The sequence below is a fragment of the Nelusetta ayraudi genome, unplaced genomic scaffold, assembly GCF_046127955.1.
Source record: "Nelusetta ayraudi isolate G7.1 ecotype Tasmania unplaced genomic scaffold, CSIRO-AGI_Nayr_v1 ptg000050l, whole genome shotgun sequence".
NCBI lineage: Eukaryota > Metazoa > Chordata > Actinopteri > Tetraodontiformes > Monacanthidae > Nelusetta > Nelusetta ayraudi.
The window spans coordinates 4,090,130-4,106,608 of NW_027466100.1; the positions used below are offsets into that span (position 1 = coordinate 4,090,130).

A 16,479-nucleotide genomic window follows, 5' to 3' on the forward strand; every position below is an offset into this window, starting at 1 on the left:
CAGCTTCTTCTGCTGTTGCTATTGGCTCTTATTTTGAGCTTCTGGTGCCCCCAGGTGCTGCCAATGTGGAGGAACTTTATGTTCAGTGATGAGTCCAGATTCTGCCTATGGCAGTTGCATCGTAGGGTCAAAGTGTGGAAAAAGACGTGGAGAATGCTCTGCTGATTGCTGTACTGACAGAATAACATCTTTTGGTGAAGGCAGTGTGATGGTGTGTAGTTGTATCTCCCTCACTGGAAAAACAAGGCTTGTCATCATTGGAGGTCATCTCAATGCAGAGAGATATGGAGATGAGATTCTGCAACCAGTGGCAGTAATCCCATATCCCCACAGTCTGTCAGTCTCTATACAGATAGATAGATAGATAGATAAGTGCTAAGTGTTAAAGAAAGTAGATTGCCCTGCACAGCTCTGAATTCCACCATGGTGATGGTGGTGTCAGGCAAGAAGTCACATCAAGTTCTACAAGCACATATACACATGAAGGCAGGAAACCACCACCACCACACAGACACACACCCACACACGCACATACGGGCAATTTAGATTTACCAAACGCCTCACATTCATGTGAGCGACGTGATCATGTCTCACCACAAAGTGTTGACAAGAACAGTTTTGACTGTTCCAGACACTCACTCATCTATTTTTCCTTTTTCTTCTTCTTCTTCTTCTTATTTAAACCTGCAAGCAAGGTTGGCGGGACTGAGCCCACCCCATGGACTTGCATCTGACAAACTGGCAGCACTTTCAGAAAAGATGTCTAAATCAGTATATAAGTCTAAGTAAAAGAAGATTTCAATAATATGAATACTGAACAATTGCGTATTGGCAGTGTAGTGTGTTTAAAACTGTAAAGGACCAACTGAAACAGTGATTAGCACGCCGACCCCCAATGGCCCCCGACTTCTGCCGACTCTGGAAGAAGTCTAAATAATCATAAGCCTGTGTGTGCAAATGATGCCGATTTTTCACCTCCAGTTTTTTTTTTGGATAAGGCTGTCAAATGTAAATTTTAGGCCTTGATGAGACAAACACGGGGGTGTTTGAATGAGCTCCGCTTTTGCAACCTTGGAAACAAACGCTATGAACCGGGTCATTTCTGTGTCTACATGAAATGGGCTGAATAGTAAAGACTTAAAGTGGGGGAACACAATGTCCAAATTGTGACACATGAATAGCCTGTCTACAGGCAGAACATGATCAAAGCAGCATTTTGACGGTAGGAAAGCCTGAGTCACATGTACACAAAGATTCACATGCCTATACAAATTAACCTTACATACATATTTCCTTAGTTGCAGTAAGGACAATTGTGAATGCCTTACCTCACGCATTTGGAAAAGGGAGTGAGTACTGAGGGCTGAGCTGCAGTTACTGTATATGTCTGTTGTTATGGGGCGTTGTCCAATCACAAGCCAGCATTTATGACCGTCATGTTTTAATAGCCTTTGATCATGTTCTGCCTGCCAGTTGAGGAAAAAAAAAAAGAAAGAACGTTATGCAGTCAATGTTCTGCATTGTGGATCTTTAATGCTCAAAGCCAATCCAATGTTCTAAAACGCCAATTTTAGTGGGGTTTTTTTTACATCTCGGCCTGTAGGTGGCGCGCTGGAGGAGCTCTTGCCCTGATTTTGTCACCACAGGAAGGTTTTTGCAGCCTGGACAGGTGATTACAATTTGGTGCGAATCAAAGCATGTTAAGGGGGTGAAAGTAGGGTAGACAGTCCCCATTTTGTCTAGGGGGCGCTATTGAGTGGGTGTGAATTTCTTTTTCAAGAAATCCAAATTTGGGGCAGGTCCGACCTGCATGCAAAATTTGGATTTCTTGAAAAGAGTTTTGGAATATGGGAAAGGGGTGAAAATGGGGTTCAAAATCTTTTGTGAAAAAGACCTTTACTTTGCAGGGCAGTAAAATGAAAACTAAAGCCTCTATCACAAAGTTTTCGATGATTGTAGGTCATGAAGGTGTGGTCTACATCATACTCCGATTTCAAAGCTGTCACAACTACGGTTCCTGATTGTGGTGTTTTGAGATTTTTTCAAACAAGTGAAAATATCTCACTTCCGGTTTGTTTGGGGTTATAGGTTAGCGTTTATGAAAATTAGGTATGAATTCAAGGAACACGTGGGTCTTTGTCCCATGTGTCTACGACCTCCCTAGAGGGCGCTATGGCCATTCTAGTTTTTTGGTCTGTGTAGGGGGCGCTATTGAGCAAGTGTGTAAAATTCTTTCAAAAAAAGAAATTTTTCAAGGGTTCTGACCTGCGTGCAAGGTTGTGCAACGACCCAGGTATGTTAAGAAAAATAATAAGCCGGGGCTCAGTCCCGAACAAACGCTCTGCTTCAGAGCTGGTCTAATCGCCGGGGCTCAGTCCCGAATAATAATAATAATTGGAAGCTCTGTGAGTATTCTGCCTGTTCCTTCGGCAGTAGAAAGAGCAATATCCACGTTTTAGTCTGTCTCACTTTAATGTTAGCAATGTGTAGGTGCAACCTATTATCTACAAACTAAGCAGTTCGGTAACTGTTCAGACACGCTTCCAAAAAGAAAATGGCCAATGACGTGTAGCAGCGCTTTCTCCAGCGGCCAATCAGCTGCTACCATGTCAGACGTGTGTTTTGTTGCTGTCAGACAAATGGGGATATGACGAGAGGGAGTCAAACATGGCCGCCTCCTTGGTATCTTGGCTAAAGAGACTGCACTTTTTCCTGTTGATATGCCCTCACTGCGTTCCGGGCTTCCTGAATTTAGAGGAGCTGAACGAAATGAAGTATGGGATTCAGATCCTTTCTGCCCCCGTCATGCTGGGACAGGTGGGTGAGCGTGTTCCAGGGTAGCGTTAGCTTACTGGCTAGAGAAGTAACGTCAAGCTTCTGCTAGTTCGCGTTGCGAATCGTCCCGAAGAATAAGAATCATAGTATAATGATAATGATAATGATAATGAATAAGTGGAACACTAGGGAGGGGGATGGGGGTAGGGGACAATTCGTGTTTTTGTCGTGGCACTGGGAAGAAGCCCCAGAGTGGAAGGGTTTACCTACGCAGCAGCCACCATTGCCGTAACAGCTGTCACAACAGCCCGTTCCCCACTTCCCTCCCCGCTTCACTCCCCTGTCACTTCATGCGGAGTTGCTGTTTTAATGTTTTGTTTTGTTTTTGGAGTTGGTGGTTATTTATGGGATGTAAAGTGAGTGTGTAATTTGAGATTGATTGCCGTTTTTTTTTTTAATCAAAATCTCTCTGCCATGTAGACGAAAGCAGAGGAGGTGATGATGGTGTCCAGTAAGTACAAGCAGCTGTACGAATGCAGGCTTCCAGCCCAGGCTGTCCGCTTCCATCAAGACCCAGCCTCTGAGCCAGAACCACAGGACTACACCGGGCCGGACATCCCACAGCTCCTCAGTCCAATGCACAATGCCCAGTGTCTAGTCAAGGTAAGTTGTTCCTGACATGACACCCTCTCTATCACACTGTCACAATTGTTTTAATAGTGTCTGACTGTGTGTGTCTGTGTGTGCATCCTATGAACAAATCCATACAGTTTATGATACAGCTTGTTTGTCTAAATTGGATAGTAGGTTGTGGAATTTACATTTCAGACTTCATAAAAGAGCTTTAGGAATTGTGAACAAAATGCTCCGTGCTGAGTTCAGTGTCATTCATGTTGGCTTCGTGATCTCACGTAAGTGGCCAGGATGGCTTGTAACCTCACAAAACACGTTACAAAATATGGAGGGGATTGTCTCAAGATTGCACAGCAAAGATACAAGATGTAAACAAAAAAGTGAACCGCACATGTTGACGGAATGTATCACCAAAGCTGAGCATGAACGGATAAGTCAAATGAATGCAAATGGTTCAACAAATGTCGCAGCAGTGTTTAGAATGTGTGGAATAAATGGGGATGATCAGTGTTTTGACAGGCTGTTCAGTCGACGTGTGACGCCTTAGATTTGCAAGGTAAAGACACAATTTGCAGAGATGTATTGTTGTTGTGTGTGCTACAGACAAAGGACTGGTGGACGTATGAGTTCTGCCATGGTCAGTACATCAGGCAGTACCACCTCGAAGGTAAAAACTGTTTTCCAAGATCTCTTTTTAAGGACAAATATTTGGTTATGGAATATTTGGTGCAAGTTGTGCTTCTTTCCTTAGACACAGAAATCAAAGGGGAAATTCTCTTCCTGGGATATTATGAATCTGAATTCGACTGGAGCAATGAAACTGCCAAGGTAAGGCTGCTGCTGCAGGTTTTTCTTTTCTTTTCTTTTTTCTTTTTTAAAATAACTTTCTTTTCCAATTAAGAAATTGAGTGAACTCACCTAATACAGCAAAAAGAACCCATATTATTGTCTTGAAACATGGGTTTATTAGTCATGTGGCGTGGAGTGTAATAGCCTAGTATTTCCCACTGAACATGCCTGTATTCATTATGCATCAGTCTGAAATGACATCACAGAAAACCCTTTAGTGTTGTGTTTGTTTTTGTTGTGGAAATGTCTCAACATCAAATGTTCCGAGATGGTGGGGCAATATTTGAAGTCTTTGAAGTCAAAGCTGTGGAAAAGTCAAAATGAAAATACCCAGAAAAGAATGTGTGAAGCAGTTGTGTTCATATTTAACAACAATGACCCTTCGGAAACAATGTCAAGGTATCTGTGAATCACAGGCACCACTGTATGAGCCATATATTTTTTTTTTAATTTGTGTTCATTTATATGCCAAGCCAGTATGGTCTGCCAAGCCCAGGCAGAACATTTAACCCAGGTGAACCTGGTAGCAGGTGTTGCAGCTAACTGGGAAGCAAACAGTTTTCGACTGTGCCCTGTGTGTTGCGTTGATCAGCTTTGGGTGTGTTTTTTTAGTTACTGCAATATAATGAGTATTGCAAGTATAAATCGTTATTGATGGTGTGTACATTTTAAGACAAAGTATGCTATTATGAGTTATTGCTGGGATCTATGGGAAAAAAAAACAGTGCATTATTGTAAAATTTAACTCCCGTTTGCAGATATTTCTTTGCGCATTGGGCGCACGTCTTAACAATTCCGCATTAGCAACCGCAGTAGTGGTTCAAACAGGTGCTTTTGCTGCTACAACCACAGTTCATTATTTAACTTGCGCTGAGCCGCTGAGTTTAAAGAGTGTAGGCTGAACGTTTTCCTGTTTATTTTTCAGGCCTCGAAGCAGCACCGGCTGAAGCGCTACCACAGTCAGACCTATGTAAATGGCTCCAAGTGTGACCTCAATGGGAATCCAAGAGAGACTGAAGTCCGGGTGAGACGCTGGAAAATACGACGCATTTGTGCCTGTGAGTGTTTTTTTTTTCTAAATCTTTTCACATCGTACGTTTTTTTGTTTTTTGTTTTTTTTTGTCTCCCACTTAGTTCATTTGTGAAGAAGGCTCGGGCGACTACATCGCCAGGGTGGATGAGCCCCAGTCGTGCCGCTACGTGCTGACCGTTCACACCAGTCGCACCTGCCAGCATCCGTTCCTGCGGCCACCATCCACTGCCAAGCCGCAGAGCATTGTGTGTCAGCCTGCACTGAGTGCACAGCAGTACATGGATTACGTCAAGGCCCGAGTCTGTGAGTTGACGGCGCTCCGAGCCAGTCTTGTTCGGCCGCGGTTCCGCAATTCCGTGAATATTTACACTGTGTTCCTGCAGCAGCCACCAAGCGTAAAGTAGAGCAGATCTCAGAGGAGCTGAGGAGTCTTGATGAGATGTTGGCTGGAAACGAGGATACTGACGGGACGGAGGCAGCGACGGGAGATGCAGCGTCACCTGCAGCACACGATGACCCGGGCAGCAAAGGTACGTGTTGACGTCCAGAACGACTCTGCTGTCGTCTTTGTGCACCACAGCAGTCAGTCAGCCAGTGCACACCTTCAATGCAAATATTGTATATACGTTTATTGTATCAGGTGATTGTTCCTGCTGGATGTGTCCCACAACTTGAAGTTCAGTTGAGTGATCGGATCGCAACTTTGGGGGAAAACCAAACATTAAATCAAATATATGTCGCTTTAGTTTTAATTTGAAGTGTGCAGCATTACCTTGCAATTTTCCCTTTCATTTTGCGTCAATGTCCTTGTTGTGATTGGTCAAAGCACTAAATAAAATATACAATCTTCATATTGGCCAGTGTAAATAATTTTCAGCGCTCGTGCTTGTATTTCTCAAATAGATTCTGTTGACAACCCGGAGTCCAGTGAAGCGGAGGAAACGGAAGATTCTATTTTCTGGGAGGGAGTCACAAAGCCAACAGCTTTCAAATCACTGTCTGCTTCTCAGAAAGAGCAGGAGGTGAGAAAAAGGCCGTTGATATTTCACCAGTCAGTAGTGTGCCTTCACATTCCCCTGAAATTCAATATTGTGTCGTTCACACAGGAGGCAGGCGAAAGCTTGAGCTCGCTCACTGACAATGAGGTCATTGACGATGGTGATGAAGGTAAATGGCCACCTTCATTCTCAACGCTGCACTTAAACAATCACCTGTGATTTGCTTTACTGGTTAAGACCGTCAGTCATGTAATGAACTTCCCTCTGTCTGATTGGACCATTTGAAGAGCCTCAAACAGCAGTGAAATGAAATGTAGCATTTTTGATAAGTTGATGAAATTTGTACTTCAGTGATTATCAGTATAGTTAGGATCCCTCATTGCAATTCCTTTACACTTCTTCTCTGTTTAGCAGAAAAATTCAACTTTAAAATCATCACTGACCCGGCAGACCTGATGAAATTTGTGCAGCATCTCAAAGAGAGTAACCGGAAGGTTGGTCCATACGATGAATGTTGGCATACATTCCCTTCGCCATTCTGTTTTACAATATCTATGCATTTTTTTAATTTTTATGCGTTTCTTTTTAGAAAGCGCAAAACCAAGCCAAAATCAAGGAGACGCCAACGAACAGCTTCACGGAGAGCGAGAAAGATGAGGAGGAGCGTCTGCTGCAAGAGTTCGAGGAGGAGATGTCCGACCTGTCGGTTCCCTCGGACAAGATTGAAGAAATAAAGGAGGAAATGCAGAAGGAGTTTGACAATATCATAAATGAGGTCAGGATGTGTAACTAAACATATACATATACATGTGTGTATATATATATATATATGGAACCAAATCTATCTAACAAAATGTTTTGGTGTGACTGAATGTGTGCCTTGTGTGTTGAAGGCACAGCAGGAATTGGAGACAGAAGGTCTCAAAGGGGAGTTTGATCGCACTCAAGCAACGCAGACTCTGGAGACGACGCTGGACAAACTCCTTGATCATTTGGAGGAGAAAAACATCCAGGAGCCCGAGCAGCAGATGGAGGGAGTGGAGAGAGCCAGCGACCCAGCCAGGGGAAGCCGGAACCTCGCTCCCAAGCAGCCAGGTAGCAGCACCTCTTTCCCAGGCGTTCTCACACCTGTGTGCTCCGTGTCCACCTCTGTCATTCTCACACCCCATGTGTCGACTGTCGATGTTTCCGAAAAAAAGTATAATTTTTAGCGTAACATTTTGAGATTATTTATTTATTTATTTATTAAATTTCAAGATACTATCCTTAAACTGCCGTGGTCATAATGAACTTGCAAGTGGAAGGTCAGTTGCAGGAAGCGTTAGTCTGTGACAGCCTGCCGGTTTCGCAGGTCCCTTGGCTCCTCCCTCCATCCTGTGGCCCTGCTGATTGGTTTTGAGGTGAACTGTGATGTCTGTCCCCTCTTTTGTCTCGTCAACCCCAGACCAAGCAGCTGACGACCATGTTAAGATCAAAATTACTAAGTATAAGGCGGGCAGCAGCCCTGGTGGGGAGGTCAAAGTTCAGGAGATGGGCCAAGCCGACCCCCAGTGGAAGCACATAAAGGACGTGGTTAAAGAGCAGCTAGAGAAAGCAGGACTGAAGGCAGAAGGTATGAGGGGAAGCACCCAAGTCACTCACTGCCTTTTCTCTCTTCCATCTCTTATCCTGAGCATAGCCTTCTGTGCTTCTCCCTCCATATTTGTCAATTAATGAACTTTACGCTGTCAAAATGTTGCCCATCGAAATGAGTATTGTTTCATCCAAACAACTGAATACTGTCCGCCTTTTAAAAACAAAGTGTAAACTTCTCTTCCCTGCAAGTAGAAAGAGCTGACGTTCATGATGGCTCAACTGGCCCCCCTCGTCCTCTGCATTCACACTTGAGGGCAAACTAAAGCATTCTTTACTTCTTTTTCTTTTACTTCTTTTTCTTCATCTAGGGTTCATTGTTCCATCCTCATCGACTTCAGTTGTTTTTAATCATCTGTTGCACTTTTCTGACTTGTGAGTCCGTGTGTGTGTGTGTGTGTGCTTGTGCGTGCATGCGTGTTTTGCTTCATATATGTATCAAGTGTGTGTTTATGCTTGTTTTTTCATTCAAGGTAAAATTGAGGTGAAGATCTTGACACGGAAAAATGCAGAGGAGGCCGGTGACCAGTGGTTGACTGAGGAAGATACAAAGTCCTTTAGGGAGCTTCTCATAAGTCTCCTGGTAACAAAATTATAGTTTTTTTTTTTTTTTAAATTGGAACCCAAGATTCCAAGTGGTTGGTGAATACTCTCTGCTTGTGAAAGTTTGGAACATTCTCAAAGGTTGAGTGAAGGCAACTCGACAAGCGTTTGGTAGCTCTAGTTTGGTTGCAACTGGGCTGTTTTTTTTCACCTAATTAATAGTAATAAAAAAAAAGTTGCCTTTACTTAACCTTTGAGATGACCTGGACAACTGAGAACATTCACACTGAGACGTCTCCTTGCATTCTTTCACTTGCCTAACTTTTGCTTCTGCTGAGACACAGTTTTTCATAACTTGTATCAGCATCTGAGCGTTGTGGTTGTATCCTAATGCCTTCTCTCCGTTCCTCACAGACCGGAGGCACAGAAGAGGTGTACAACGAGCAAAAGCGGCAGCAGGAGCTGGAGAACAATTATAGGTTTGTGTGGGGGGAGTCCCAAGAGGAGTCCCAGTCCTCCAGCACGTCCGACTCGGACGACGTGGACATGTGAGACTCGCGCTAGGCTCCGTGCGCCATTTTTTTGGACTGTGAACTCCTGTGGAGGACACCTGCGACGGTGTGTCTGAGACGCAATTGCAGCTCTGGGAGAAAAGCAACGTTTTAACTACTGCTATTAAACTCGGCAGACGACATCCAGCTACTTGTTCGCACATGTAGAAAATGCCTCTGTGTGTATGTACGTCTCTTCGGCTTGCATCCGTTCTGTGTTGCACGGTTATAGAGCAACCTCTCAGATGTAATTGTGGATGTAAATGAAGTTCCGCGTTATCTCATGTTTTCCCCCTTTCAATGGGATTTAGCCGAGAGAGCTAAGGGGCGTAGAGAGCTAGGGGGCAAAGTCTACCTGTATGCCACCGCTGTGGCGTGGCAGACAGGTTCGCTTGTTTGTTCTGAAGTGAGAGATAAAGATGTCTCGTAGGTATTTCATTACATTTACTGACTCACTTCAACAGATTTTGAAATTGTCAGCCGTAATTCAGGTATGTCCACCTTAGATGAAGAGGTTATTAACTATCAGGCCCTAAGGGAACTGTGTGCACCTCTACAAGCAGGACAAATGTTTTGGCTTTTTCTTTGATTTTCTATTTTGAATGCCCCCCCCCACCCCTGGTTAGAAAAATAAGAAATTAATTTCTGCCATCAAACAGTTTGTGCACATACTCTTGAACTTTTCAGATTTTCTTTTTCTTTTATCTAATAATTTTCACATTTTGTGATCTCTTAGGTCTGCCTATAGTTATCTTCATTGAAAAGTAAAACAAAAGCTGCCTATAATTTGTTTTCTGCTGAAGTTTTTTTTTTCTGAAAACTGCATTGCTATAAATATTCAGAAAACTCTAATGACCACCAGAGGTGTATTTAAAAGGGCTTAATTTATATAGTTTGTGAAAAGTGGTGGCTACTTGGAACACCTTATGTACATAATTCCTGTGTAAATATGTTTTTGAATTGACCTGTCATAAAGTTTCGAGTAATCTGCACATTTTGATTTTGTGACCCCAGTCTTGCTGATGAGGCTTGTTCTGTTTTAGTTGGACCCAGACGGCCCCACCGTACTGGTTTCCCTGTGCGGTCCATAAAGTCTAATCTTTACTGTCGTCTATGTATATGACTTAAAGAATTTTTGTTTTTGAAATAAAAACAAATGAAACACCAAATTGTGGAGAGCATTCAGCCATTTGTTAAATATCCCATAATTAAACATTTAACCAGAACAGAATAACAATTTTGTGAGAAAGTCTGATTTACCAGCAGTTTTTAGATTTGAGAATGTATGTTCTGTGCAAAGGAGAACCTAAATATGATCAAATCGTGGCAGGTGAAACCAAGACCGCTTTAAGAATCCATATGCTTTTAACTCCATTCTCACGTGTATTTTGCGGTTATTGCGCAACACGCGGTTAAGGCTTTGGAGTCGTTAAAAAATAATCCCTTGCTAATCCGTCAGAGATTTTACTTTCGTCACCGGCGTGACTGTGTACACAGACGCACGTCTCGATGACAACGCTTTTCTTTTGAAATATTTGACCGGAAGCAGTCTTTTTCTGGACGGAAGCCCCAGTCAGGGAGGTTAACGAGTCACAAAATCGTAGTGGTTGTGGGGGCAAAATAGTAACAGTACCTCGTCCGTTAGTCGTTTTTTCTTTTCTCGCTAGAGAAAAAAAGTAAAGTGCTGAGCTTGCTCGAGTGTACAGTTTCGCATGATCGGCGTTGTTAACGTGTCTATGTTGGTGTTAGATTTGAAGACACTGATGCATCACTGACGAAACATTTTGAAAACGCTAGTGTCGATCAAACGGCGGAAAATCCTGGTAGCTAAAACTCCTTAGCACCTTGACACCCAGGCTACGAGCGAGGTATTATACCACTGACAGCAGATGTCGTTTCGGTGCGGTGTCCGTATTTTTTGCGTGCGCGCTTCTACCTTCTACATATATACCGCATTAGCCGTTAGCAACAATCCTGTGTGGCTCGTTGTGCTAACTTAACCGACCCGGCGTATAGAGAAGTACGTGTCGACAGGCTCGACCTTCGCTTTTCAAAGCTGACGTCCTATCGGATGATGAAACGGATCGTTTAGAAAGAAAAAAAACAAAACAACGGCTGGTATGACTTCAACCATTCCGCTGGTGAGTAAACCACACCTTAAAGGTGGGCTGTCTCTGTAACACTGGTTAGATCTTTCTCATTAAACAGACACTCGCCAGCACGAGAGTTAACTGAAAGTTTAAAGCTTTATTGTTTTGTCATTTTGGCAGCGGAAGCGTCCATGCAGTCGGTGTCTCTTCCGTTCAGCGGCTGATTAGTTGGACGAGGGCGAAACACCTGGTCTAACATGAAGGCCATGGGCTCCAGATTATATTTCTACGCGGGTTTCGTGGTGGGAACCGTCACCTTGTACGTGTTCCTGCGGCAGGTGTGGTTTGAGAGGAATCTCTCAGCGCAGCGGGCCGCCACCTACGAAAAACTTCGGGTGCAGCAAATTCTCGAGGAAGAAAAGATGTGGAAAAAGGAAAGGTCTGCTCTTTTTAACCTGCAGCACCCTCATCACTTAGGTGAGCCACAGTTGGTACTCTGTTGCTTAAGATTGAATTTAATGTATTTGATTTAAATAAATGAACAAACAAACCAAGTTTTTTTTTTGGGGGGGGGGGCTAATTGAAAGCAGATAATGTTGGAATGGAGTGCAATGAGTATGGAATTCACGCTGGAGTTTTTCTTTTCAGTGAATGTATTCTTTTTAATTAATAGTTTTCATGTAAAACAGGGTTGGACCAAAAGTCTGGACAAATCTTACTCCAAACGATTTATTTTTGATAAAAATGGTATTGTGTAAAACAAGCATCTACATATCAGTGTCTACATTGGCCCCTAATCTACATATCAGTGTCTACAAGTGGCCCAGAATCTACGTATCAGTATCTACAGTGGCCCAGGTTTTCAGTGTACTATTACTTGTGGGGTTTGGTTGACCTAAAAGTTTTAATATTCTGATTTTCTTAACTTTAAAAAAAAAAAAAATTAAATCCCCAGTCCTAAAATGCTTTTTACTGCTGTTGTCTTGTTGGATCAAATAGCTTTTTCAATGTAGTGACTCATACGCACATTTATTCTTAGATTTAAGATAAATGTTTTGCGTGTTTATGTGTCTGTTTTCAGACGAGGATAGCCACATTGCTGATGAGTTATACAAAAAGGTGCGGATCCTGTGCTGGGTGATGACTGGGCCGAGCAACTTGGAGAAGAAGGCTCGCCACGTCAAGTCCACCTGGACTCGCCACTGCAACATGGTGATCTTCATGAGCTCCGTGGACGACCCCGACTTCCCCACCGTGGGCCTCGGGACCAAAGAGGGGAGGGACCAGCTGTACTGGAAAACCATTCGAGCCTTCCACTACGCCTACGAGCATCACTTCGACGAGGCGGACTGGTTCCTCAAGGCGGACGACGACACGTACGTGGTCGTGGACAACCTGCGCCTGTCCCTGGCCAACCACACGCCCGACGAGCCCATTTACTTTGGCTGCCGGTTCAAGCCCTACGTCAAGCAAGGCTACATGAGCGGCGGAGCGGGCTACGTGTTGAGCAAGGAGGCTCTCAAGCGGTTCGTGGAAGGGTTCAAAAGTGAAACGTGCACACACACGTCCTCCATTGAGGACCTTGCGTTGGGACAGTGCTTGGAGAAGGTGGGCGTGGTGGCGGGCGACTCCAGAGACAGCCTTCAAAGGGGGACCTTCCACCCGTTTGTTCCTGATCAGCACCTCACTGCCAAGTACCCAAAGAGCTTCTGGTATTGGAGCTACTCTTACTATCCCATCGTAGAGGTAAATATGTGACTTTCCTTTTGTGTCTGTGGCCGTTAGTGGTCTTGTCAAATTTTCCGTCCAATTTATTTTTCGTAACCACGTCTTCCTTTGTTTTTGCCTCAGGGACCACAGTGCTGCTCTGACTTGTCAGTGTCCTTCCACTACGTAGATGCCACAAGCATGTATTTATTGGAGTATTACACTTACCACCTGCGTGCCTTTGGATACAGATACCGTTTTCAGCCACCCGTTCCGCAAGGCTTCGGCACTGAGAAGTCGAATTCCCATAATTCTGAAGAAGGTCTGAACGAATCGGCTGCTCATAAAAAAGAGCCGGGCGCAGGAGCTGAACCGGCCAGAACTCAGCAGAGACAAGCTGCAGATATTCCTCCTGCATCTTGATGTGAGTGATTGACACTCTGTCAACGTGCGTTAAGGGAACATATCAATTGAGGGATCGTTTTAAGGTGTCTTGTTTATCCGTCCCAGTGGTCTTGGCTCATATTTCTCTGTTTCATTTTGATTTAAAAGTTGCCCAAATAGAATTGTCTCCTGAGCGTTGTCCACATGAATGACTGCTGCTCGATGTGACTTCACACTGGTAGCACTGGTTCTGACCTTGAGTTGATTTATGACATTTATCCTGTTCCTCATGTTTGTTTGGAGGTTAGTGTGTTTGCTTTTGCAACTGGGAATGGCTGTGTGTCAGCAGCACTCTTTCGAAAAGCGACTGAAGCACTTTCTTAAAAAAAAGAAAAAAGAAAATGAAAAAAACAAACAGCAGGCGGATCTTGGTAAATTTAGAACTTTGTCTTTTCTCTCTTTTGTTTCATTGTTGTCTGCCCACCAAATCGAGTTCTAGCATTGCCACAGAGAAGTGTATCTAAAACTTGCTCGACTTCTTTTCACACACAGAGCACTATGTGCCTTGGACAGCAACGCATTATGTTCATGTGTCCTTTGCTGATGGGACAGCTGACAGAAATAATGCATCAGCAGAAAAGAGACCGAGTTCCTCTTTTCACACTAATGCCTCAGCAAATAAGACTTGACAGCTCAAGTAATCCCAATAAAGTGAATAGTTGCATTGTTTGGCCTGTTGACAAGGTGGTTTGGCATTGTCTCAAAGATTCCCTCACAATTCCAGCTGTACCTTGCTGCCTTGAGAACCCAAGTTAAATGCTAACAACGAGCAGTCAATATTTAATTCAACATTTACATAAAGTTCTAATAGTTCACATGTTTCTCTTTAGCTTGTGAAGCTGTATTGATGTGGCCGTGACGCTTTGAAGTCTATGTGAATTTATACAAGTCAGCCAAAGATATTTGTGAGGGATGAGGGTGGAAGACCAACTGCAGTGTATCTTGGTGCTTCTCGTGCCTCCGTACCGATGCTTGTGTTCAGTTTGTGGTAAATATCAAAGATGACAGTAGAATCCCCAGACCTGTTGACATAGTCTAGATCCGCCTTGGGTGTTTGACACGCCCTCAGGTGTTGAAAGTCCAGTCCTTCCAAGGGTCATACCTTCGTAAACTGCACTTCCTGGAACTGGTGTTACACACCCATTTCTGCCTCACTATTCCCAGCGGAACCATCAGCTTGTGCCTTGTTAAATGAGATTGTATATGCTCATGTGATCAGCAACACTTGCAACTTGCACTGTGTGATTACCATGACGAGAGTGATGCTTTCGGACGGAATCCCTTTCCATTGAATCCCTTCAGTGTGGTGATCTTGGCCTTTGAGCAATCCCTATTCTTTATTGCAGGTGTTTTCCTTTTTTCTTTGATTTAATTTCTACATTGTTTCTTGTTTGTTTTTTTTTCCATTTTTTTTTGGGAGGGGGTGGGCTTGTTCTGGACCTTCTTTCTTTTTGAAATTACAGATGATATGAAATTAAATGTATTGTTGATGGTAATTTTACTACTCTGTGACCAAACAGAAAATCATCTTTGTTGTAGATTGATGCTTATCAAATGACATGAGAAAGATTGGATTTATATGAACCACTTAAACATTTTACCCCCTGACCCCCCCACATTAAATGTGTGTGGGACAGTGCCCATTTGAATGCCTTTTACCCAAGTGTTTACACTCTACTTCTGCACACGCGCACACAGCATGCCCTGTGTTCTGCTCCTCATTAACATTTGATCAGGCCATCACTCAGCCCCTTTGAAATTCCTGTCAATCATCAACCGTTTGCTTTGGCAACCGACGGCCCCGTGGATCCTCCTTAACTGTGTATCATCGGGCCGCAAACCTGTTTGTTAGAGGAGAAACATCTTCTGACTCCTGATGTCAGTGATAGTACTAACGTTGAGTCCTTGACAATCTACCCAGAAAGTTTAACAATGAAGGAAAAGGTGTACAGTACTGTATTTATATTTCAAAATGTATTTATGCTGGCATTGACTGGCTAATTGGGTCAATGCAAAGTGTTTAAATACGTTTGTGTGAGTGCAAGCACATGTGATTGGGGTGCATGATCGTGTCTCTACAAATGATACTTTAAGCACTATAAATAAAAACATATTTTATTGCACATTGTTTAGTTGTACTTTTATACACGTTCACGTAACATGCCATTGATCTGCGGTGACGGTGACAGTAGAATGGCCCATACACATTGTTCAATATTGAGAGTTTTTTCCCCCCCATCTTACTGTTGCTGATGGTGTCTTGTGCACAACGCGTTAAAATCTAAATGGAAAGAAGGAAGTTTAATAGAGACTGAGAAACAGAGATTTGTTTAGCTTGACTTGAATGCATCTGAGCATTTCTTACCGCTGCTTCCCATGAGTGAGTTTGCGTCTCCTTGCTGTTGAATCCTCCTGACCACCAGGACAAGTCCTTCCTGCTTCTTACGAAATAGGAACTTGCTGAAATGCCTCTTTGTTCCTCGGTTTATTCACAGTTGAACGACTTGTGAAACAGCCGTTTGACCCTATTATGCACTTTACAGAAGCTTTAACCATCAGTAAACAGCCAACAAAAGGATCTGAAAGGTTCCTCTTAGAGCCAAGTTAGCTTAAAATATAATTCTTTTATGACAAATTGGTATGTTGCACTAACTGAGATGACTCACTTATTCTCTTGGTCAACAGAGCAGCTGGGATTTGATCCATTCATCCTGCAGAGGGCAGAGGATTCCATTGCCTTAAACGAGACAAAGGGCAATTCTCTGACAGAACAATACAAGTTCATTTAAAACTTACAAAAACAAAACAAAAAACCTGTTATGTCTCTGTGTTGCAAAAGAAAGTCATGCAATGGGTGGATGGCCAGCGACAGTGAGTGAGTCCGTGGATTGCAAAACTACAAAACCGATAACTCACCGATTGGCTGAGCAGCATCTCTTCTCCCCGTTGAACTCACAAAGCTGTCATAGTCAATGTCTTCATATTGCTTGAGCTCCGTGAATGGATTCTCAGTCAAACTGTTCTTGATCTTTGCCTGAATAAAAAACAATTTATCATTCTTCTGCTTTGCCACATTGAGATGGCGCTTGTGTTTGTTTGCACCTCTCGCGATGCTTTGCAGGTGTCCCGCGCACACAGGGAGCTCACAGAAACTAAGACGAGTAAGACCAACATCGTCCCTGACGTGAAGGTGCAGCAGCCTGATTTTCTCTCTGTCCCTCTGA

At 43.5% G+C, this 16,479-nt stretch overlaps 2 protein-coding genes across 9 annotated transcripts; both read left to right on the forward strand.

The window, feature by feature from the left end:
• Positions 1-2,619: 2,619 nt before the first annotated feature.
• Positions 2,620-10,183, forward strand: os9 (OS9 endoplasmic reticulum lectin). Of its 6 annotated transcripts, none has more exons than XM_076037445.1 (15): positions 2,621-2,817; positions 3,256-3,438; positions 4,012-4,075; positions 4,160-4,236; positions 5,183-5,281; positions 5,392-5,593; positions 5,674-5,820; positions 6,194-6,312; positions 6,397-6,457; positions 6,700-6,782; positions 6,878-7,063; positions 7,188-7,383; positions 7,733-7,900; positions 8,394-8,503; positions 8,878-10,183. In XM_076037445.1, exons 1-15 carry the CDS (start codon positions 2,668-2,670, stop codon positions 9,013-9,015), a joined length of 1,983 nt encoding a protein of 660 aa, XP_075893560.1. In that variant the 5' UTR covers positions 2,621-2,667; the 3' UTR covers positions 9,016-10,183. The 6 variants fall into 6 exon arrangements, with proteins under 6 accessions (XP_075893562.1, XP_075893560.1, XP_075893558.1 ...); XM_076037443.1 differs by having other exon boundaries at positions 5,677-5,820; positions 7,182-7,383; XM_076037441.1 differs by having other exon boundaries at positions 2,622-2,817; positions 7,182-7,383.
• A 472-nt stretch (positions 10,184-10,655) lies between these two features.
• On the forward strand, positions 10,656-15,378 carry c1galt1lb (core 1 synthase, glycoprotein-N-acetylgalactosamine 3-beta-galactosyltransferase 1, like b). 3 transcript variants are annotated; one of them, XM_076037450.1, is made up of 4 exons: positions 10,656-11,159; positions 11,285-11,581; positions 12,186-12,850; positions 12,956-15,378. In XM_076037450.1, the coding sequence occupies exons 2-4, from the start codon at positions 11,362-11,364 to the stop codon at positions 13,232-13,234; spliced, it is 1,164 nt and encodes a 387-aa protein (XP_075893565.1). In that variant the 5' UTR covers positions 10,656-11,159; positions 11,285-11,361; the 3' UTR covers positions 13,235-15,378. The 3 variants fall into 3 exon arrangements, with proteins under 3 accessions (XP_075893565.1, XP_075893563.1, XP_075893564.1); XM_076037448.1 differs by having other exon boundaries at positions 10,657-11,155; XM_076037449.1 differs by lacking the exon at positions 10,656-11,159 and having other exon boundaries at positions 11,201-11,581.
• Positions 15,379-16,479: the final 1,101 nt, after the last annotated feature.